The 24,900-nt window shown below is 47.9% G+C and overlaps 1 protein-coding gene across 3 annotated transcripts in view; it reads right to left on the bottom strand.

Annotated features, from left to right (window-relative positions):
* The window catches only part of PAPPA2 (pappalysin 2), a 173,482-nt gene that overhangs the window by 47,917 nt on the left and 100,665 nt on the right, over positions 1–24,900 (bottom strand). For all 3 annotated transcript variants that reach the window (XM_048861671.2, XM_075131478.1, XM_048861669.2), the window contains exons 14-18: positions 19,994–20,162; positions 15,434–15,611; positions 13,004–13,217; positions 4,547–4,715; positions 1,753–1,885 (exon numbers count right to left, since the gene is read on the bottom strand). In XM_048861671.2, the coding sequence (XP_048717628.1) occupies positions 1,753–1,885; positions 4,547–4,715; positions 13,004–13,217; positions 15,434–15,611; positions 19,994–20,162 (863 nt within the window). The remainder of the gene's footprint in view (positions 1–1,752; positions 1,886–4,546; positions 4,716–13,003; positions 13,218–15,433; positions 15,612–19,993; positions 20,163–24,900) is intronic.

Raw genomic sequence — 24,900 nt, 5'->3', positions numbered from 1 at the left:
GCTGTGCAGAGGGAGTTAGGGGATTAGCTCTTGGCTGGAGGCAGGCACCTGTCTCCACTTCTGATTCAGAGCTGTGAACCTACTCCTGCAGGTAGGCACCTAAGCCAGGCCAGCCCAGTCTCACAAAAAAACACCGGTGGTGGCAATTGCCTTATGTGCTATAGTGCAGTGGTTGGAGCACTCACCCAGGCTGTGGGAGAGCTGGGATCAAATCCCCGCCCTCTGCTGGATGTGGAGCAGGGACTTGAACCCAGGCCTGCACTTTCCATGTGAATGCTCTACCACAGGGCTACAGCATATTCTGGCGTGGTCCTCCCTCTCTTCTGCGGGAGCTGTTCCACTTGGTAGGGAAGACTTTCAGCAGTCATCGGGTCAGAGAGAGTGAGAACAACTCGGCAGCACAGCAGTTCGGGCAGGCACCGTAGAGACCGAGTTCCAATCCCTGCTCCGATAACTATTTAAAACACTTCACACAAAGCGGTACAGCTTCAACCAAAGAGACTTACCCCAGCGTACCCTACACCCCAGTGGGTAGGGCACTCGCCTGGGAGGTTCCAGGCAGATTGAGGATTTGAACGCAGACTGCAGGGTCACAACTGCTGCCATGTTTTGTGGGGGGCTTGATTTGGCAGGTATGCTGAGAGGCTGCCTGTGAGCACATCAACAGGATTGGCCCCACAGGTGAAGCAGAGGGGGGAATGCCTACTTTGAAAATCCCACCGGGGCCCACCAGCTCAGCTGCATCACAATATAGATGACTGTGTGCATACTCACTGGCAGAAATGTAGGCACCTAGGGCACTTCCCTGGTGGAAACTTAGTTGTCTAAAGGGTTAGGTGGCAGCTGAGCAGGGTTTAGGAGGATTTAACTTTTGAATGTAGGAGCCTGCAGTGGCAGTTTGATGCCTAAATTTCTTTGTGGATCTAGCCCTTGATCTTTTTATTTCTTAAAATTTAATAAAGAACTTAAAAAAATCAAATTACAGCTGTGCAAAATGTTCCGAATGGAGCCTGCAGCCATGGGAAAATGCCTGGGTTTCATCACCCGCCCCAAACTCATACCAGGCTTGTCAGAAGTTTTGCAAAACTTAATTGGCCTTTTTCACCAGCCTGGGCCCAGTTTTGATCAAACTTGGGTGATTTACGGTTTTGCACTGAAAACTATGTGGGTTTTGCATTAACACTCCATTTAGACACAAAGCCAAGTCCGATGTGGCAGCTATGATTGAGTGTTGCTTTAAAGTGGGAAGGATATAAACCCAAGTGGATTTAGACCAAAGAAACAGTTTGCATGGACCCGTGAAGAGTAAAATTGCCCAGTTTCACATGCCAGGTAACTCAGGTCATCCCTCTAGGAATTACCATCACCACCACAACCACCCACAGTAAAAACAACTGCAAAGGGCGTAAGAATACTGCAAATGGCTGTGGTTTGCCTCGCTGACATATTCCTTCGCCTCATGAAACTACACATCCTTAACCCAAAGCCAGCATTAGGATTAAAGCTCTACTGCTAACATGGCCAGATGTTATGTACATCCATAAACTGCCCAACTGGCTTAATGTGCAGACAGAAGACTAAAAACAAAATGGAACTTTGTCAGAAATTTAAATGTTACTGGAGCAGCAAAGGAGTCAGTGTGACCTTTCACTTAGTCCTCTGAGACCACAGTAGACCCAGTTGACTCAACAAACAGCCTGTTCCAAGAGAAGCGGGTTTGGATCAGAAATCAACATCCTTTTTTGCCCTCACCAATGCCATAGCCTTCTTCACACTTGTACTCCACTAAATTCAGCTCTGGAGGTGGAGGACAATTGCCTTGCAGGTTCTCACACAATTTAAACTCCTCTGTCCATAAGCCCTCTTTAGTACAAAGGATAGGAACCTAGAAAAGCAAAGAGAGGAATCCACATTACTGCACTGTACAGCCAGTACAAGAGGCTCTACAATGGCTTTTGTGTCTATTCCCCTTGTCCTAGCCACACGTAGTTATACCAGAAAGAATAACCTGCCTCCCACTGGAGCCCATTTAAATCATGTTATCCTTTTCCCCACTAACATCAATTTCACAAAATGAAGTTTAGGAGGACCCTTCTCTCACTGAAATCAAAGGCAAAATTCTCCATCGACTACAGTGAGAGCAGGATGCAGCCTTTTATAAGTTATGCCAAAATGGGGGAATCCAATCTATGATGGCCAGTACCAAACGCTTATGAAGCAAACTGTTCCACATTGCAATTTGATCCCATCACAGGAAATTCACCACATGTATTTCGATGAGACACTTGCAATAGTCCTTCTGCAAATTGCCCCAGCAGCAATTAACCTTTCATTTAAAAACAAGCAGAATTGTTGACAGTACAAATTATTTTCTTCCATGAGTATTACAAGAGTGCGTGACAGTTGCTGGCTGGGCTGGCCCTTTTGGGAGAGTGAGCTTAGCTCCACTTGGGACCCATTAGCTGCCTCCCAGGGGCTGGGTTTTATTGGTCCTCACAGTAACGCAGCCAGAGGTTATGGGCCTATTGCAGGAGTGGGTGGGTGAGATTGTGTGACCTGTGATGTGCAGGAGGTCAGTCTAGAGGATCACGATGGTCCCTTTGGTTCCCAAAGTCTACAAGAGCCCAGGAAAACCATTGCATCACAAAGGCATTGACAACAGACCTGAGATTTCCTACAACTGGATGGGAGAGAAAGGAATCCCAGGCCAGGTGCTTACAATCTAACCCAAATATACCAAAATAAACAGATTTGCAGAGCAGCTGCCAATGCTACATCTGCATTCTGCTGTCACAAAGTTGGCTGGCCCTCCAAGGGGAGCTGGCCTCAGTGCCACCTGAGCTGAGTAATTCATCTCCCAGGGATGGCTTTGAGGCCAGGGATGAGGTGATAGCAGGTTACCTGGCCCACAGATCAAGGGTCAGTAAGCAGCTCAGTACTTCTGTTCCTTCATGAGCATTCGAGCGAGTAAATTTTCATTTGCAAGAACATGGGCAGAGAGCATTGCAAATACCAGTGCAAAGAAACATTTATGGGGCTCTGCCATGGAAATGCATTCACACCCATTTTGAAAGGCTCTCCATTAGTTGGATGCCAGATTCAAACAAACAATTCTGAATGTCCACAGACAACGTTGGCTCCTCTTGTTTATTGAGGGCTTGTCTACACAGCGAGTTAGCACATGGCAAGCTAGAGTGTGGATCTACAGTGCACTAGCTTGCCGCACACTGACTCGCCGTGTGGACCCTGCTACAGTGCACAAAAAGTTCTATACAGTGCTCTGAAGTGTAGACCAACGTCTAGGTCACCCAATTAAGGGACACACCAGTGCCACGTGAGTTAGGGAGACAGTCTTTGGGCACCAACAACAGCTAGGAAATGCTCACCATGACCAGTGTGCATATAAATATAGGAGAAAAATTCTTTGCAAAATTATTTGTTGAACAACTGTAAATGACAAACTAACCTTTAAAATAAATTACAATGGCTTTGCAGATATTTTGTGAACAGAAGACAGGCCTACATTTGTTAAATACCTGTTGGGTTGAATTATTTTATCCTGAATAATTCAAGCAGCTTGCAGGTCTTGTTGCCCAGGGCTGGGTAATGCATGGGGCTCAGTTTGGAACGGAACAAAATTAGGACACAGACTTGTCTCCCACTCTCCTACATCAGGAGCCAAGGTGCCCATTTTAGCATTCTTAACTCTCATCTGGCCCCTATGGTTTGTGTGCATGCGTGTGCACAAAATAAAGCAGCGTAGCAAGACGACTGAGGTGTGGATCCTATAGCTATTGTGCTAAACAGCTCGATAAGTCATGAAATATTGCTCACTTTCAGCTTTGCTGTTGGTTTGTATATTAGTTCATGTCCCCCTTTTACAGGAGATGGATTGGGTCAGTTGCAGAGCATTGTGATAGATGCTGGTTTCTGATGCAGGCACCAGCATCTGTCCCAGGTAGGCCAGGAAATCTAGGCCAGTTTCTGCTCTAAATCCTAGGAGTTGCCTTGATGTCCATTCAGGCCAAACACAGAAATCCAAACTTCATTTCAGCAAAGCCCTTAAGCATGTGCTTAATTTTAAGCACATGCTTAAGTCCCCTTCAAACTTCAGTACTTTGCTGAATCAGGGCCTGTTTCCAGTTCTCCTTTACTTTGGCCCCAGTTGTTCACTAAACACACATACTTAACTTTAACATATGAGAGTTGCACACGGCTAAGTGTTCACATGATTAAGGCCCTCATTTCTACTGAACTGACAGAGAGAAAAATTCCTCTATCCACCTGCAAGACTCCAGTGTAAATGTCTCTGGCAGGCTCCCAAGGAAATCCCATCCTAGATGCTGATTGCAGCAAGTACACCACGGATCTGCAGTTCAGCAAATAAATTCAGAACCAGGGCACGGAATATCCTTTGCAATGCATGTCATTAGCTAGCCACGCTGCTTTCAGGCCAGCTCAAAGCCATACCCAAACAAGGTCGCCAGGGTGTCCTCCAGCAGGCTTGCTGTGCTCTTGCATTCCCCCTTAAAGAAGTCATTCTTACCCTTTTGCTCTGCGGGTTGCAGCGGAGCACACATTGGGTGTCCAGCTCAAAGCCATGGGTACAGTTGTACATCCCCTCAAAGACAGGAGGGGGCGGCTCGCACAGCACTGGGACGCAGCTGCCTTCCTCCCAGACTCCACTTTCCAGGCAGTGGATCTTCAATAACTTTCTGGAGAACACACGCACAAGACAGTTACTGTACCACACACCCAAAGGGCAATCCCAAAGCTGCAAATGCTCACCTACGAAAGAGGGCGCTGTTAGTTCTGTGGCTTCAGCTTACGCCTTTTCCCCTAGACTAAAGGAAGTTCACATTAAGCTCCTGGCTGGAACTATGTTCAAGCCCACAACATCCGCTGATCAACTGCGGTGGGAGCCAGGAGAAGGGAAAGGGGGGGGGGAGTGGAGAAGAGAGCAACAATACCCCCTGCAAGCAAATCTGAGTGGATGTTTGGCAGCTTGTGTTATTAGGATTGCCAATAATAATCAATATTGAACAACATATAGTTCTGCAAATAGAGCTGCCTTCTCTGAGCATAATATCAGAGAAACGACATTAAGGCCTCCATTCAGCAAAGCACTGAAACCTCTGCTTGAGGCCCAGGGTTTAAGCATGTGCTGAAAATTAAGCACATGCTTAGGTGATTTGCTGGATCAGGCTCTGACCCATTTAGGCCCCACTTCCACAACACACTTAATCACATGCTTAAATCCATCCCTGTTCAGCAAAACTCTTACCTTTCAGCATGTGCTGAACTCTCCTTGATTTCAGCATGAGTTTGCTGTGTTGCTTAATCAGGGCCTTAATTATCCAGGCCTTTCCCTATGTAGCACTGCTTCCTACAGCACATTTCCTAGTGCTTTGCCCAGTACAGGTTTAAATGTCCAAAGTCGTGGTGCTTCCTTTACTTAAATTGGGAGATTACCTCAATCTAACAGATCTCACTATCAGGAAACTTTTCCCTCTCTAGCTGAAATTTTCCATTCCTCAATTTCATCCCCTGGCTCCCTCCCAGCTCTTTCCCCTTGTGCCACCCTAACAATTCTTCTCCATCCATGCTGCTCAAACCCTTCTGATACGTGTACTCCATCTCTGTGCCCTATCCCGTAGCCAAGCGATATATACTTGGCTCATTCAAATGTACCTCATCAGTAAATCCCTCTGGCCTCTTTATCATTTTTGTGGCTCTCCTCTGTACTCCGTCCAATTTGTAAATATCTTTCTGGTATAGGAATTGCCATACCAGAACTGACCCATATCTGCTTGTATTGCTAAAACAATATAACATTTAAATCCTTGCCAAAAAAATAATGAAAAAGAAAAATGTACAAAACAACAGTCCATTTACTCAAGTATTCTATTGCTGGCAACCATCTACATACCACATACTTCAGAGGAAGGCATAAAAACCCCACGATGCACTGGGACAACTGAGCAGTACTCGTATAATGGGGGAGAAAAGTCTTTGTGACTCCAGCCACGAATGAGTTTACACCCCTTGATGCATTAGGACTGGTAGCTCTGGTGAGTTTTACCCTAACTAATATAATTGCAGACAGGATCCTTATTAAATTCAATGTTTACTTATTCTTGGCTGACCCTGCTCTAGAATCTTTTGACCGCTTGTAAGTCTCCCAGATTTTTGACTCCTTTGCTGTTGGACTTTTCTATAAGTTTAATGATGATTTTCATTGTCCAGGACCGATCCCTCACTTTTTTCTTCTCCGCCCCTCATCTCCAGCAGACACAGTCCTAGGAGGCAGCAGCTAAAAGTTTCTAGGACACAACAGGTAGCCAGCCAGCCAGTTTTAATTTCCTTGCACATCTCTGAGTGTGATTATCGGATCTGAAAAGCAGGGGAGCCATTGTGTGCTGCAGAAATAGGGGCAGGAGACAAAAGGTTGAATCAGCACCTTACAATCCAGCTCAAATAAGGGGCAGCGCATAGCTGCTTTCCATCAGTTGTGGGGCAGGGACTGAATTGTGTCTCTGAGGCCTTGTCTACACTAGGAAGTTTTACTGGCAAAACTCTTGCCACTGACATACCTATTTCAGCAGGGTGCATTCCTATTTGGCTGCCCTCACCAGCGCAGTGTGTCCTCATGGCATCAGGTTGCACTGGCAAAAGGTGATGCTAGGTTTTATATCAGCAAAAGAGCTAGAGGAGAGTCAGTATGGCCATTCTGCATGCCTCTTGCATAATGCTTCATGTAGCATGACCTTACAGCTACAATTTAGCCCTGTGTTCCTACTATAGCATTTCAGCAGGTGGCAGTGTCTGGTGACGGAGCTAAAAGTGGGTTAGACTATAAATAAATCCTGTGAGATAAGGCTATGAGGAGGCTTCGTAAACCGGGCCTCAATCATTCAGCAATGTCCTTTAAACAAGAAGCATCCCTTTGGGCTTGGACAGTGACGTGCAAACACTCACTAGACAAACACCTGGGAATAACTGATTCAGCCACTATATGTCACTGTTGCTCTTCAAAAATGCATCCAAGGGCCTTTCAGCAGAAGCAAGGTAACTCCACAAGGAGACAGCCGGCAGTCTTGTCAATATGGTGAGTTACTGCTCAGCAACCTAAGGTGTGACTCTGCAGTGCTGCAGAGTCACACTCTGGCTTACGGTGCAGTAATTCACCACGTAGACAAGCCCTTAGTATCAAAAGGGCTGGGAGCCTGCGACATGCCTAAGGAATGTGGGATTTGCACAGGTGCCCTGTGTGGTGAGTGAGATCCTTACTCGTCACTCGCCTTTTCGCTTTGCTGTGGTGCTGGAATTAACACACTGGGGCTTCCAGCTGCCTGCCAGTCTGCCCAAGCCATACACGGCAAACTCACCCTTTGTCAGACGAAACCGGGAGAGGGAATGGAGCTGGTTGCAAACACTGCAGCTCTCTGCCCGCTGGATATGAACTCCATCCACCACAGATTACTAAAGCAGGGGCTTATCAGGAGCATGCCGACTTTCCTCATAAGCAGTGGAATATTCCAGAGATAGGAAAGAGTTTGGCACCGGATGCACCCCACCCCACCACACCCGCTGTCCAATGTGAAAAAGGCACATCCTATGAATCCTAAACAATAACTATATTTTCAGGGACCTGTCCAAGGCAAATTTCTCATTTCAGGCTACTTCCCAATAGGGTTGACCTTCCCTGACAGATAGGAGGTGGCAGCTACACCAGTGCTGACGCTGCTGACCCACAAATGCTAAGCAGCCTCTTTCCAGAGACGTGCTGAGAGGGTGGGGGAAAGACTTAAAACCTGTAGCCCTAAACTTTGCTGTGCAAGAAAAACACCTTGACTCCTTCTGATCTCAGAGAGTGACATTTACTTAGGCTTAGCTGGGGAACTAAAAGCCCAAGGAAAATAAAATCAAAAATCAAGTGTTTCAAGCAGATGTTTAATGGGCAGAAGGTGAAGGCCTCAGGGAAGATTTATGAGGCCTGCAGGAGCTGCGTTTGATGTGAAAGGCATGAATGTCGGTCTCTAAAGCTCCACGAACCATGCAGCGGGGAGCTTGGCTAGCGCTCAGATGTGTATTAGAGTGGCCAGGACTTGGAGCAGAGGATCCACTGCACCGAGGCCAAGAGGGACTGCTGTAAATCAGCTGAAAGCTCACATTATCTGCCAATGGCAGGAGATTTGAGGATTCCAAGTCTAGAAGGAGAGGGGGGGTTGCTTATTGGTAAACTAGAAGACAGAAAAGCTGGGTCACTGGATTTCTGCCTCTTTCCCCTTGTAATGGTAGAGGGACCAAAAAAACCCCCACAACCACCCAGCCCCAAGCTAATGGGGTGTAAATCTTTATTGGTGCTATTAGAGATGTAAATACATGGGAGTCTGTCAGCCTATATTTTCTTTCCCCTGCTTTATGGCAGGACATTTGTATTTTATCTGGGATGGTGAATCTATGGCTTAAGAGCTAAAGCCCATGCTCATACCCAGCTAATGTAAGATGGCCCTGTGCCCTGGTGTACTCGGATGGCTCTTGGACTAGTCTGTTCTTGTTTGCCCAATGTGGCCTTTCTGAAGTGCTTCCAGCCTCTATCCTGCTAACTTTCCATTTTATTTTCCCCGCATCCACCTTTCTTCCCCTTTCATGGTCTGCTTCAGTGCCCTGTAGTATTTGGACAACGCAGGGAGCTGGAGACATCAGATGTCCCACTTGAAGGGGTGCAGTTCATCTTTTCCTGGGCCATCTCAGGGCTGCGTTGAATTTAGTCAAGGGGTGAGATGTGAATCATTCTTTGGCCGGTGTCTCAAACGCTCACCCACTCATCGGCAGCTCAGCTGCTCTGGCATCTCATATCTACCCTACTGGAGAGCGAGGGGACGGCTCCAGTGTCAGCCCCTGTGGTGGATGGAAGCAACAGAGACTGGAGACAGGCAGGGGCTGAAAGGAATGTAGGCTGAGGCTGTCTAAGGCACCTAGAGGATTTGGAAGTTTGGTTCCCATTAGTTTTATTCCCTTAGGAAGCTTTGCAAATCCCATCCCGAGTGAATACACCTTCCTTCACGCTGTCCTTGAAATCAGCCAGTGGAATGAATTCCTGTGCAGCAGAGGATTCACTGATCACAGAAATCACACAGGGTTCTGGCCCTTCCATTCCAAAACACACAGGCCATTGAAGTACCAATGTCGTTGAGGGGCCTGGCTGGCCCACAGAAACCATTTTCAAGGGTGACCCAACCAAATTACGAGGATTCCCAAGTGGGCCTCATCCAGATGGGACATAATGAGACCCATCTCCCCCATCCAACCATCACAATCTCAAGAGATATTATCCCCCAGCCCGGCCCCTTCTGATTATTGCAGCCTTCAATTCAGTGCCCTCCAAGGAACCCCTTCTCCTCCCCTTCCCACCTCCCCTGAAAAAGGCCTTCTCCACATGAAGGCCGTTTCCTACAAATTTCCCTACTGTTGCTAACGCTGGTATGGCTAAACCACTGTCAGCACAAGCGCGAGCACTAGCGATGGCTCCCACAGCCACTGCGGTTTGTAACCCCTTGTCCGTCAGACTCGTCAGAGGGCACAGTGGTGGAGGCCTGTCTATGCGAGAGCTCCCCATGTGGCTGACTGCTGGCCAGTGGCACCAGTGTTGCCAACAGCTGGAAATCGTTAGGTTTCCCCGAGTGCAGATGCAGACAAAAGCTCAAGATGCTTCTAACCTCCCCTCTCACAATCCTCAGTCACACCATTCCAGTGTCCCTTGCAACCAAATGGTAGCAATCGCTGCACAGACCTTTAACTGTACACTCACAATCTCCTAAGGGATTCCTTGTCCTTAAACATCTCAAAAGAAGTGTCTATCTACTTGGAGCAACTCTTGAACAGCCTTTTCTATCAGACAAAGAATTTCCTTGTACATCCTGCCCCTCCACCAAGGGAATGGGAAAGGTCTTTAAGGTCATTGGGACTCTCAACTCTTCCTTATTAGAGCAGAAACCTTCAAAAGTTGGGAAGTTCAGAATGAGCATTGACAGCTCAGCCTAGATTCCCCATGTGCTGTATGTAGCAATCCAATCATTGTTACCTAATTGCATTCCACCTTTATGTAATCAGCCATGGCAGTGTTTGTTAGGGAATTAGAGGGCATCTAATCAGGAGATGAGGAGGCAGAATTTGTGTACATATTTCAAAACAAATCTTTGTGTAATTGCTTTCCCACTGGTAAAAATCAATTAAAACCAAACAAAGCAGAGGGAATTCTGGCCCAGCTGGAATGAAAGCCCCAGAATGTTCAATCTGAGGGAATGACTACGCAGTGACAATCAGGTGAATGGCACTGCGGCTGGGGGGGAGTAGGAGGCAGCATCCCACACATCTGGCAATGTGCAAGGATATGGATAGCTTCTGAAGCCACCCAAATAACGTAGGCCTGAGAGTTTGACATGTGCAGCAGTGGTCTTGCATCTGCTTAGGAAGGACTGGGAAAAAAGGAGCAGAAAGGAGGAAGGCTGGCCTTGTAGTTAAGATACTGGACTGGGACTGAGTATATCAGATCATTTCCTAGCTTGGCCACAGACTCCCTGTATGACCTTGGATAAGTTGCTTCAGGCCGGTTTTTTAAAGGTATTTAGGTGCCTAAAGAGGCAGATAGGTGCCTAGTGAGATTTTCAAAAGCATCTAGGCACCAAAATACCTTTAAAAACCTAGCACTTCCTCTCTCCGTCTGGCTTTCCCACAGGGAAAAGGAGGGTAAATGATCCTGCCTTCCTCCATCTTTTGTCTACTTGCATGATCCCCTCTTTGGGGCAGGGACTGTTTCTTAATGTGTCCATAGAGGGTCTAGCACAACAGGGGCCCTGATCCTCACTGGGGGCCTAGGAGCTACTGTCAGTCATAATCCATTTAACTAGCAGGGCAAAAAATGGATTAGAGAGGAAAAGTCTAACAAAAGCATCACTGCAGAAATATACCATCTAAAAAGCATCTATTTGCACAAGCTGAGCTGTGGGGGGAAAGTGGGTTCTCATCCTTACATAACACAGGGTTCCTGATAGCTAAAGCAACATGCTTTATTTTAAATGACTCACCCTGGGGAAAAAAAATAACTCCGGGCCTCACTAAGATCACTGTGCATCACTAGAACAGCTGGCAGAGAGTCGCCTACAGGGCGTGTTACACCAAGTCCTCCAGAGATAAGGGGGCAGTGTCGGAGTGCAATGCGCTGTGCTCATCTCCGGTCAGCAGAACTAACCAAACCCGTGGCTTCTCTAACTTGCGCTGGGGTTCAGCCCCTGGCTGCCCAGTTTTGTGAACCCAAAGAGAGCTTGATAGATTTGCAAAAACCTTCAACTGCCCATAGTCTGTCCAGGTGCAATGAAGGGAAAGCCCCTTAACAGCTCAGTCAGTGCATTTGCCAGATTTGACAGGCTGGAGAGTGCATGGAAAAATAAAGTCTGCACAGTTTATATTGGGTATGTAAGTTACTGTGTCCCACTGATTCCAAATGCTTTATAAGCATAACTAACTAATCAGTAAACTCTTAAGTAAACATGTGTAAACCAAGATTTAATCACACATCAACAGTTACTCATCCAAGGAATGACTCCCACTGAGCTCTATGGGCTTTGGATCAGGCTCTCACTGTATTTGTTAACGCAGATGTTAATCAGAGACCATCTTCTTCTTCTGGGTTTGTACAGTGCCCAGCACAAAGAGGTGCTGGGCCAGGACTTGGGCTCCTACATGCTATAGCAATGCACACAAATACTCAGACTACAACCCTGAAATTCACTCTAGTTTACACAATTTTAATTGCTGAGAAAGCCTTGATTTGCAATGTCGTTTCAGTCCTATGCACCTATCATTATGCATGACAATAATGACTGTACTTCTGTCTGGCTCAGTCCCAGGAACCTTAACAGTACTTGACAAAGATGTGTGCAGTAATCACTTTATCCATTACGGGGCAGGGGGAAATATGGACAACCATTTCACAGCGCACAGCAGCACTACACCAGGGAGAGCCAGGGAAGAAGAAAATTGCATCCAATTAAAGCTGAAAGGGGAGATTAAATAATCCAAAGGTAATAACTTGATTTGGAATTGAGCCAAGCCCCTGGGGGGTGCACAAACACTGGCTCGGAATCTCTAATGACCATAACCAGCCAGACCTCAGTGGGTCTCACCCCAAAAGACACTGCAGCACCCTCTAGCACAATGGGAGGGTATTGGCTCGGTACAGAGATCAGTGCCCCCGTCTCACCAGGACCATCTCCGACAGAGGAGAAAGCATTTTCCAACTGCAATGTAATTACCTGATTGAAATTTTGCCAGGACACTTGGGTTAACATCTCTGTCCCCACAGAAAATCACCACAAGCTCTTTCATGCCCACGAGCAGTAAAGACATAGGTTTAATCCCTCATTTCAAAGACAGCTACTCCAGCAGCACAGTGCGCTCATGGTGGACCATCAGCTAATTACCGCCTAAGGTCCTGATTCTGCCTCACTCAGAGATGTTTAACTTTAAGCCAGTTAAGAGCCCCCCTGAAGTCACTGAGATGGCTCACATGCTTACAGGTAAGCACTTGCCTAAGAGAGAAGAGAGACAAGCACCATCTGTGGAACCACCACTAGTACTTCTGGGAAAACCTTAGTTTTTCTTTGAGGTCTCTTGCCGAGTACAGAGCCAGTACACCCCTGCTTAGTCTGTAAGACTGGACGGCAGGACTGCAATTCATGTGCGCACACGAGGACAATGGAGATTTACATCTTGTTCCCATCAGTTTCCCCACAAACAGGTAAACTTGATTTTTGTGCAGTGACGTGTGTGAACACTAGAAAATGGCGATGAATTGTTCACACATAGGCAACCAAGCTAACTTGTAAAGCCAGCGTGCAAACATCTTTCTGTCCCAAGGGACTCTACTACAGTAAGCAATAGAGGAGAAGATTAAAGGAACATGGAAAAAACTTCTGAAACAGAAGCGCTTCAGACTTACTTTCTGGGTTTGCGCTCCATGCCGTCCGCCACGTGGTATCCAGGTTTACACTTATAACGGCAGACAGAACCCACGTCGTGGTTCCCTTGCAGGCACCGGGGCACCAACAGCTTGGCATTGGCGACCACGTGAGGTGCATCACATTCCAGTTTGCAATAAGCTTCTGGGAGTGACCAGAGCCCATCCTCCAGGCAGGTCAGCCATTGACTCAGTCCTGACTCCATGAGAGAGAAGCAGAGCATGCTCAGAACACAGGATAATTCTAGCAGGACTCCCTGAAGCAGACACAACCCTGTGGGCATGGAAACCAGCAAGAGCTGCTCTTATACAGTCAGATGTCATTGCCAATGAAGTCAATGGAAAGAAACTCATTGACTTCACTTGACATTAGGCCCTTACTGAAACTGACCATCTGAGCGCAGTGGGAAGTCAATGGAACAACTCCTAGGGGAGGAGGGACACCTCTCTATAAAGGAATTTGACAAGCTCTTTAAACTTCCTTCACGTCCGCCTTAAAACTCCCCTCTGCTGTGATGCCTGTGGAAAACTCCGCAATGGCTGGATAGCTGATTTATCATGCCAGTCACAATCACCTTGTTTCCTCATGCGTTCCCCTGTCTGTTTGTTGTAGCCACCTGTTGTAACTTGTCTTAAACTGGCAGCTCTGCGGGAGAGGGGCCATCAATTTGTTACAGAGCCTCATGCAATGGAGCCTTGATCGCTAACTGGGGCCCCTAAGTGCTATGCAATTAATACATCAATAATAATAATAACAACAACAAAAACAATAACTATAGTAATAGTAATAATTAAATGCTATTGTTTTCCTTAGGGGTGTGTCAGTGCTTAGCTGTCACCACAACTGGTACCTCAGAAACGCCTAAGATAAATGAATAGGAACAGTCAGACAAGCAATGGGAAATATAGCACCGTCTTCCAACACATGTCTACACCCTCATCTGTGGTTCCTGTGCTGGACAAAATGGAGTCCACCCAGCCTGGAGAATTGAGCAGAAGTCTGTTCTGTCTGGCATGGCATTCCCATCACTCTTAGCTAAGCTTAAGATGCTGTGTTGGCAGCCCCTCCAATGCATGACGGTGTTCCCGGAGGGCCAGCGTCCCAAGGCGCTAGTCATAAGGTTTCTCCTTCCTTTGGATCTCCTGCAAGGTAGTGCCCAGGACTGATGCCACACAGATCATATAATCTATCTTTAGTATTTATTATTATTGATCTAATGCCCACCAGGATGCAAGGCACTTCAATGAGACCATGAAGCCAGCAGGTCCCTGTCTTAATAGCTTACAATTTAAGTTTACAATCCAGTGCTTAGTTCAGTTGATGGGACTCTCTGATTTTATCCACTGGGCAGGCATTGTTTCAGCCACTGGACAAGACCATGGCATTCTATAGATGGCCCTGCTCCTCTTCCACTGAAGCTGAAGCAAGCCTTCTGCTGACTTCAATGGGAGCAAGAGCAGGTGGAATGAAAACAGACATCTGGATGCACTAGGAGGTTCAATCCTGCCCTCCTTTGCAGCTGAGCAGCCCCACTGAAGGCAACGGTGTCGTGTAGGTCAAAATTTGGCCTGTTGACTATAGGCATTCTTACACGCTGCACTGCTCAGTTCATGCTGGGATCTGCAGACATGCTCACTGTCAGGAAAATCAGATTCATTGACTGTGGTTTGTACCTTCGACAAAAAGAGGAACAATTTTCCTACATTTCAGCTATAAATGTCTCGCTAAATAGGACACCCATTAAAATGATTTATTGTAGGTGATATTAGAGTGCATAAGCTAGTGGAAACTCACACAAAGCCCCAGTGCTTGGAACTGTCAGGACAATAACCCCCAAATCCCGTCCATCTCCGTGCTGTAGAGACAGTAACAGCAGCTCTCTTTTCTTACCTTGGCTTCAAACCACAAATTAGGGATTGAGGGATGTGGTGGGCAGGAAGCAACATATGGAGTTATAATGCCATAGGCTGCAGTAGGGGCCTCTGTGGCTACAAAAGGCCCTGTGCTTCCAGGAGTCTAGTACCACATACATACACATGCCCCTCAGCCAATGTGCCATTCTTTGATTCCCCATCCGACTGTCCCCAGCAAAGCCCTCCCCCGATCCCGATTTGGCCAGCTGCGCTTCTGCTCCACTCCTGGCTTCCCAGATCTATGTAAAGGAGCTAACAGAGGCTGCACAAGCAGATGGGAGGGGACATTCCCATGGCTTGAAGTGGCAGGCAGCAAGTGGCCATGGAGGTTGCCATTAGTACTTGGGGGGAAGGAGATGGATAAAGCACATCTTCCCAGGCGGCCTCAGAAGACCTAAAGCCTGCTTGGCCGGCACAGTCAGAACAACACTGGTAGGGATGGAGAGGCAAAGCTCAGCTCTGAATGGGACAAGGATGGACGCTTGTGGCATCCCGTACCTTGAAGCTTAGCTGGCTTGATGCAGGCAAAGGAGCAGCGCTCCAGGAACGTGGTCCCGGTGGGGCAGGAGAACTCAGCATAGTACACATGTGACTGGTCAGGAACTCCGCAGTTCACGGGGTTGCAGGTCACGGATCTGTCCCACCTCCCGGAGTTGCATGTCAGCAGAAACTCTTTCTGAGAAGAAAACATGCCTGCTTCTGATTTTTATGAATGAGTTGTAGTCTAAAGGAAGGTCTACATGGCACAGACCTTATGGTGGCACATAGCGTACATACTCTGCATGCTCCCACAGCATGGGTATAAAAACCAGTGAGGCACAGCTTCAGGGAGGAGAGTAAAGACAAGCCTGAACCTTATCAGTATGTACCCTACATGGCTCTACACACCCGTCTACACTGCTGTTTTTAGCAGTCTAATGTCCCTTTGCCTCCCCCCTGCAGGGAAAAATTCCAGCAGCTCCCCACAGCTGGAGCCTTTCACTGAAGTGTGTAGCTACACATTGCAGCATGGACGCAGCTTACTTGTCACTGCAGTGTGTAGCGACATGTACCCTACACACCGCAGCCAGTGGTGTGTGGCATAGGCTGGCCTAGGTTTCAAAGAATTGTAGTGTCTCTCCCCTCTTTCCTCCAGTGGGACACCATACTCAAACCGTCCCTTGTCCTGCACAAGGCATGTGCTCGGGTTGCCGTCTCCGGGAGCACAATGCATGTGTGGCCCCATGCTACACAGTGGGGCCTTTGCGGTAACATAAGGGTCATCTACATTAGAGATGTTTGCAATCAGTTAGTAGTGTGGTGGACTCCACAAAACACATGGTTAGCACACAGCTCCTAAGCCAGGCTGTAATATGTCAGAAAACATGACTTGGTCTTTTCTACGCTGCAAAATAGAGCCTTATTTTAACCATATCAGAGGACAGCTGTCTTCCAAGCGGGTCTTCCAAGCTTATTTTGCTATTCTGTATAGACCCACAGACACGTGGGAATTTGGATTACTGGATAACCAGGAAAACAAACATAGTTAAGAAATCCCCTTTACACAACAAAAGAACCATCTGAGGCTCTAGTTACTATCTGTCAATCACATTATAACCCTGATCCCGATCAGGTTCGAAATGTGGTACACCCATGTTGTGTGAGTAGTCAACCATGTTACAACCTGGCTGCAAACTCACTGAATAGCTGCAGAACAAACAGGCCCTTACGTATGTAGCCCAGTTCAGGGGCACCGTTAAATTGTGGCACCGCATGTGCACAATGCAAGATGGAGTCATATTTTAAACAATGTTTTTTCTATAGTGTAGAAATTGCAATGCAGTATCTATCACTGTGGTGGAGGACATCTGAAAGTGCATTGCACCAATTTTAAAGCCACCTATAATCCTTTGCCCCTTGCATGGGGAAGTGGGGCTGGATGGGATAGCCACTTGGATTTTCCCAGAATGCACTGAAATAAATCCATTTGTGTGGCACATGGGTTACCCTCTAAAAATGTGTGCATGTGGTGAGCTGCATTAGCTATAACCATAACCCTGGCTACATGAAGAACGATTTCTTCTGCAGCGTAGACGAGGCCTACATGGAGCAGCACAGGACAGTGACACTTACCTGCCCAGCAGCATGGGAAATCACAACAGAAGCATTCCTAAAGCGTCACCATCCCACCAAATGCTCACCCAGTAATAATGGCTCTAGCACTGCAAAACTCACCACAGGCCACTTGCAACATCCCATCTGCTGGGTCACAGCCTCAAGCCCAGCCCTGCCCATACACTTCCCATTTGACTGCCAAATGTTAAGAACTCCCACCAGGCAGATTTATGTTGTGTGGCTTCATTTTAGAGGCAAAAGGAACATTTTGTTTCTCGAGAATGGACCAGTGTGCATTACGGAACCCGCTGTCCAATGACATCTGCCTTGACCCACCTAGGGATTAGCTGGAAGGCCATATAATTAATAGCATTTGAGGAGAGACAGGGGCCAAGCAGCCCATCTAGATTCATCCATCTGCCTGATTAATCTTCATACTCTAATAGTTCTCTAAGTGCCCATCTAACTACTACTGAAGGGATTCAGAGTCGCAGCCGTGTTAATCTCTAAGGTGCCACAAGTACTCCTTTTCTTTTTACAGATACAGACTAACAAATTTATTAGTGCATAAGCTTTCGTGAGCTACAGCTCATTTCATCGGCTGAAGCTGTAGCTCACGAAAGCTATGCACTAATAAATCTGTTAGTCTCTAAGGTGCCACAAGTCCTCCTTTTCCTTTTACTACTGAAGGGAAACACATTCACAGTTGCATTGTCCATTCCAGACATGAACTGATTCCAGCCTCAGGAAAACGTCTCCGAAACGCTTCTTATACCCACACCTATCTTCACCTCACTTCACTCTGTGTTCTCTTGTCCAGCGCCGGAGAGAGGAGTCACCTTGACAGACTCAAGTCCAGCAGTCCATACTTACTGGTACTGCAAATACAGTATGGATTGTGCCCAGCACCCTGCCAAAGGGACTCTACTTCAACCTGCAAGGATCATTTCTAGGGCAGTTCAATATCTAGGCCCTTCGGTCCTTGGTCTCCCAGCTAACAAGGGGGCTAGCAATAGTGGTGGTTTATAACACAGACCCTTGCCTGCTAGGAAATAGGCCAAACTCATGTCATGCAGACTAGAACCAGTGACCAACAGAGAAAGAAAGCCTCCGTATCCTATTATCTAGCTCCTCATCCAGATTCCTTCAAATGCATCTCCCTTAACCTACTTTTTTCTGATCAAAACACAAGCAAGTACCTTGCCCTTTAACAGTGACAACACTCTGGAGACACCTGTCATTCTAGTCTCTCCCTCCGGAACTGTCATGGGCTCATGTCATCTGTTCCTCTGGTATGCCACCCAGAGCACTCTCTCGGCCTTCGCCCAATGCCACAACCATCACCTCCGCTTGGCCTTCAGTTCCTCTCTGGATAATATGCTTGTCTAACAGATTGAATTTGCAAATGCTGTATGTAGCAATTTAATTCATTCATCAGGACTGGCCCTCTGGGGTGCAGAGAGCAGCATATTGCCATACACACTGCTCAACAGCCGCTTCCCTGCTAGTGCTGCTGGACAAGCAGGGGGATGTGGCATAGGATTGACCCACAGGTCGCCAGGATAAATTCAGAAGTGAGCTGAGGCGTGGGCGAGAGGGAATTTAGCTGGGCTGAATTCATCCCTGATGTACTTCCACTGACTTTAATGGAGTTCCGTCAGAGATGGCTTTGAGTCTAAGGGCTTGTCTACATGGGAACATCCAGGAAAATTAATCTGAATTAAGGAAAGGTGTGAATTTGAAGTGGATTAGTTAAAACTCACTAAACCCCTGTATAGACACTGTTAATCAGAATTAAAGTGATCTTAGTTTGGTTTAATTCACTTTGAAGACTGAGGCTACTTTAATTCTGAATTTTGGTGTTCTAATCCACTTCAAATTCACACCTTCTGTTAATTTGAATTAATCTTCCTGGATGTCCCTGTGCAGACAAGCCCTAAGAGAGAGCATGGGGGTGTAACTTGCCAGGTAAGGGGATTGCTGGAGGGAAATCCGCTAATAAGGAAGGTGTACATTCAGGTAGCTCCCCTCACTAACAGCTTTTAATGTACAACTTTGTTTATCCTTTTCCAACCCCTCATGCAAATGACACCAATTTAGATATGCTCTCACTCAGTTAGACTCCCTGATGCCCACATACTGATGTCAGATTTGCACGCTGTGATGAAGTGGGGAATTTTCATTATATTTTGTATGACTATTGTGTGTGCCTCCATTTCCCCTACGTGCTGCATGTTTAACAAGGAGGTAGGGAAAGGGTGTTTGCTCTTTGCAGAGACACAGAGATCCAGGTGTGACTAGCAGAACTTGCAGTAGGAAAGGCAGACCACAGGGGAGCAGCAGGGTAACAGTGGCTGCTTTCTTCCCTTCTGGTTCACCTCAGTCCCACATACATGAGATAGACTACTACCAGGGGAGAGGTGGGATGAAGGAGGCACATCTCTTCTGCATACCAGAAGAAATCAAATCAAGGGGTGATCCTGCACCCATGACAGATGTGCCCCCTTATTGAAAGTGTTCCTGTATTTGGAACCCAGAAGAGAGATCCCCAGGAAAACTTCTCTCCCCCCACAAGTATCTTTACACCCTGGGGGATATTTCTTCACTTCACAACAACATCCTTCAGTTTGGCTTGACTGGCAGCCCTGGTGCCAAACAGGCCCCAGACTGACAGAGCAGTAGGTGGCACAGGTCAGGACTGAGGTGCATTAGTAGGGCTGTGAGGGGCCCAGGTCTGGAACAGCAGTGTGCCACGCATTGGGACTGAAGGGCACTGGTCTTGCTGAGGGTGGTGGTCCTGTACTGGAATAGAGCAGGGGGTGCTGTGGGTCAGGACTGTGGTGCGCTGGCAGAGCTGGGGGTGCCCCAAGCAAGCTGGAGGGAGCTGAGTAGCAGCCTGTCCCAGCTAGCAGTCACTCAGTCAGATTGCGTGGTTATTTCCACCAGAGCTTGCAACCAACTCACCTCTCTGGGGTTCAGACCCTTCCCGCTGCTGGACTGGAGGACAAATCCATTCTCACAGGCAAGAGTGCATTTCATGTGTCCCAGGCCACCGGACGTGCAGTTCACCAAGGCATGGTCGAGCTGCAGTGGCATGCAGCTGCCCTGCTCCCCGCAGGTCCGGTGGGTGCAACTGTAGAGGAGACAAAGGTGGGAAAGGAGAATCAAAAGGCAGTTCCCCATGGTGGGGAATCCCAGGGCTTCTGCAGCAAGAGGAGCTCCTCCCTTGCGGCATCACAAGGGAATGCCCCATGTGCCAGCATCCTGCTTGGGATGGGTCAGCACAGGTGGTGTTCAGGGCTCCAATGTCCAGCCTAGGACAGTGCAGACAACACCATGGTTGGATTTGGGGTTCTCTCAGATTGGCAGGCTGCAAAGCTCAGCTCCTTCTACCCCCACCTCTTTGGTTTCCTGGACGGCAGATGGTTAACACAGGGAGTTTCCCTGCAGTCTAGTGCTGTATTAATTAATCTGCAGAGGTGGCAGAACCAGTAGAAGGATGGAGCGAAGGGGCTCAAACCACCCCATATCCAACAGCTTCGTATTTAGGCATGCACTCATGAGGGCTTGCTCTGGGGACAGAAGATGTGTTCTTCTGCCCAGGGGTTACTGGATCCCAGCATATTCCCCATTCCCCCGGCTCTGCCTCAATTTAATCTCCATCTGCTCCCAGCACACAAACTCCCACACACGAACAGTTAAGGCCCCAGTCCTATGCTTGGGCAAGAGGCAGTGCTGTCTAGTGGACAGAGCAGTACAGTGACAGCCAGCGGAACCTAAGTTCTGTTCCCAGCTCTTCCACTGACCTGCCATGTGCGTGACCCTGGACTCCTCACTTCACCCCTCTGTGCTTCTGTTTCCCCTCTCAGCCTTCACCTGTCTGATCTATTTGGGCTGTAAGCATTTAGAGGTGTGGACTTCCTCTCACCATGGGTGCAGCACCTGGTGCAATGGGGCCCTGATCTCAGTTTTATCCGCTAGGTGCAGTGTGAATCAGACCCTAGAAACCCGGGGGAACGGCATTTTAGTTAACGAGACTGCGCAGGCACCAGGATCAGCCCATGTGAATCCAATCGCAGGATCAGGGCCCAAATGGGCATGTTTTTCAAAGCCACATTTCCAGGACATTATGGAGCTGTACAAACACATAATAAGAGCCAGTCTAGCAAGAGCAGGCTTTGACTGCAAAAGGTAAAAATGGCCACAAAAAAACCCCCACATGACAATGACAATTTAAAAAGATCAAAGGTTCCTTTTTCAGGAAAAGGGATTGTTCCAATATTTCCCCTCCCTGAGACTATCCCTTTAAGAAATGCTGGGCCAGATCCTCAGCTGTTGTCAATCATTGTAGCTCCACTGACTTGAGTGATGAATTTATGCTACTTGAAGATTCACACCATTTTTCCCCCCTCAGCTCTTCATTAGAAAATAATAACACATCCTAAGGCACATCCTGAGAGGCGCTGAGCATCTTGCACTTCCATGGGAGCTGCAGGTGCTCGGCATCTCACAGGATCAGGACATAAAATGATGCTGCTTGGGGATCTGCTTCCCACATCTCTGCATCCCTAAGGGGACCCTGCTGGCCCCAGGAAATCAGAGCCCCCTGGAAACTCAGAAAAGCTGTGACAGCTGAGTGGGGATGTTCAAACAAGAGGCTTTGAGGTGACCCTATGAATTTTAAGGATCCCCAGCCCTGCCTGAAAGAATCCCAGTACAACCCATAGCCACAAGTGAACAGTGAGTTGCTCCATGGCACACAGCCCCCACACAAGGGACCTCCCCAGAGGTTTGGGTTTACTCTACAAACTGTAAGCTAAAGCTTCTCACCTCTAATGCAAGCCTGCATCTCTAAGCCATGTGTTAATGGTTGTCAGATGGAAATGGGGGCAGGGGCTAGGCTACCAGGCAAATCCCAAAGAAATCACTCATCATTTAGCTACACAAGTTAAAACAGTACAGTACTCATCTGCGCTCACACACAGTCTCCCACATACTCTCACACCTGCCCCTGAGCGACACAGTGCTCATCTGCACTCACACACGGTCTCATGCACACACACGCTGTCACACCTATCTCAGAGCGAGCGATACCTGCATTGGCGGAAGGAGATCTATATTTGGTATACACTGTGACAACTCTTGTATAGCTTGTCATGCTATTAAAGGCTTGTGAATTGAATTAAAACATTCAATCACATTCAGACACACAAACATATAGGAGTCTCTCGAGTCCCGAGCTATCCTGTAACCACTCGACCAGCCTTCCTCCCCTAGGGTCACTCTTGTGTGCGGGCACCCCCCAAAAAAACACACTCTCCCTATGGAGACCTCTACAAACCCAATATACATGTAGCCAGCTCCTGCAAAGGCTGCATCAGCAAAGCACTTAGCTGAGGGGTTTGCGTACTGGACAGTTATACACTGCAGCTAACTACATCCTGTATTGAACAGTGTGTGGAAGATCAGGCCAGGTCTACACTTACAATGCAGGTCAACATAGCTATGGAGCTCAGGCCTCAACACCCCTTGAGTGCTGGAGCTATGCTGACCTAACTCCTGGTGTAGACACAGCTAGGTTGGTGGAAGAATGTTTCTGTCATCCTAGCTACCATCACATAGGGAGGTGGTGTTCCTACAGTGACAGGAAAACCCCTTCTGTAGCTGTAGTCTGTGTCTACACTATGGGGTTACAGCAGCATAGTTCTGAAGCCATGGCTATGTCACTACAACATCTGTAGCATATACATGGCCTCAGACGCTCTCCTTTGTTCCTCTCAGCCCATCTTCCCTTCTCTGCGACTTCTCCTGTCCCTCTTCTCTCCCCACAGGGCCATCTTGATCTCTGCTTTGATTCAGCACCGCAGGCCTGGCAAGGAAACTGTCAAGTGTTGGTGTTAAAAAGGGAAATGTGCTACAAAATGTGGAGTAACTTTGTGTCAAGGATTTGGGCTTTACCTACTCTCAACAGGAGATGTCCTTGCTACCCATGAGCACCATCATGCATGCAGCCAGGAATTTAGTCTACTTATTATAGTAAAAGACGAGTAGGAGGAAGAATGGCTTTGTGATTATGGTGCTGGCCTGGTGCTCAGGGTTCACTCCTGGCTCTACCGTAGACTCCCTGTGTGATCTCAGGCAAGTTGTGCTCTCTCTGTGTCTCATTTCCTTAACCTTTCTCTCTCTCACACACACATCCTGTCTTCTCTATTTTGATTCTAAGCTCTTCAGGGCAGGGACCAGCTCTCATTGAGTGTCTGGACAGCACCCAGCTCAATGGGGCCTTGGTCTCTCAGCTGGAGTCTCGAAGTGCTACTGTACCACAAACAAAAATAATCACACCGCATTCTGTACAAAAGATATTCAGAGTTATCAGGGAGAGAGTGGGGCAGCTTTCAAAGTGTGATTTACCCTCACATTGCTCCCTGTTTGTGAAGAGGGTTCACTTCCCCACCAAGGAAACACAGCCATTGCTTGGATAAAACACGGCTACTCTGTCACTGACCACAGCGATACTGCACAACTATCGAGTAAATGAAGAGGGAATGCTGGATCCATTTAAAATTGCAGAGGGAAATTAAATACACAGAATGTAATTACCTGGAATGGAATTTGGCCAAGACATTTGGGTTTATGCTCCGACTCTTACAAAAAAGTTCCAGGGGATATTTAGTGATTGCAAGTGCTCAAGACCTTGGTTTTATGGCTCCACCAAAAGGAAGTACCTCCAAGAGGCACAGCACCCTAAAGCTGCTGAGAGGGAAGAGCACTACCTAGTGCAGGGGTGGCCAACCTGAGCCTATGAAGGAGCCAGAATTTACCAATGTACATTTCCAAAGAGCCCAGTAATATGTCAGCAACCCCCCATCAGCTCCCCCACCCCGCTCCCAGCACCTCCCACCCACCGGCAGCCCCCCCCCCGATCAGTGCCTCCCCCTCTCTCCCCCCACCTCCCAATCAGCTGTTTCGTGGCATGCAGGAGGCTCTGGGGGCGGGGAGGGGGAGGAGCAAGGGCATAGCAGGCTCAGGGGAGGGGCAGGAAGGGGTGGAGTGGGGGCAGGGCCTGTGGCAGAGCCAGGGGTTGAGCAGTGAGCACCCCTGGCACATTGGAAAGTTAGCACCTGTAGCTACAGCCCTGGAGTTGGTGCCTATACAAGGAGCCACATATTAACTTCTGAAGAGCTGCAGGTGGCTCCGGAGCCAAGTGTTGGCCACCCCTGACCTAGTGAATCAGCCACACAGCTTCCTGTAACAGCTGGGGTCCCCTTCTGACCTCAAAGGTCTCCCATCCAAATCCCAAGCTGACCCAAGCCAGCTCACCTTGTGAGAGCTCACAGGCTGCTAGCACCAGGTGGTACAGCTGCAGGAACCATCTGTGTGGAAGGAACCCACTCAGCCACCACAGACAAATACTCATTGAGCGAAGTCACCAAAAAATGCTGCGGACTTATGTGGAGAATGAACAGAACTCATTGCCGACTCCAGCCACGTCCCATTAGCCAAAGTTGCCATGGAAATCCGCGCGGAACAGCTCATTCAGGGTTGGGGGCGGATGGAGGAGGGGGAAATGGCAAGAGAAAGGACCACAAAAAAAGGGCTGTTTTTCCTGCACAGACCTGTTTATGAAGTGAGAAATGGTTTCAGGGCAGCTGCTGCAAATTCTTTCACTAGCTTATATTTCCATTTGCTTCCTTTTGAAAGAATTTGTTTTATGAGCACAGCGCTTGTCAGGTCATTAGCTTCCGAGTGCATCTGGTACCAATTGTAGACCTCCCTCTCCTCTCTGTCCATGAGGTTGTACTGCTCCATAACTATGCCCCCAATACCCAAGGGCACAACCCTTCCCCACCCCTGTGTTTACCTCCCATTGA

This window comes from Caretta caretta, chromosome 8, assembly GCF_965140235.1.
Source record: "Caretta caretta isolate rCarCar2 chromosome 8, rCarCar1.hap1, whole genome shotgun sequence".
Taxonomy (NCBI): domain Eukaryota; kingdom Metazoa; phylum Chordata; order Testudines; family Cheloniidae; genus Caretta; species Caretta caretta.
Note: the sequence above shows the minus strand (reverse complement) of the source record. Positions and strands in the feature narration are given on the sequence as shown.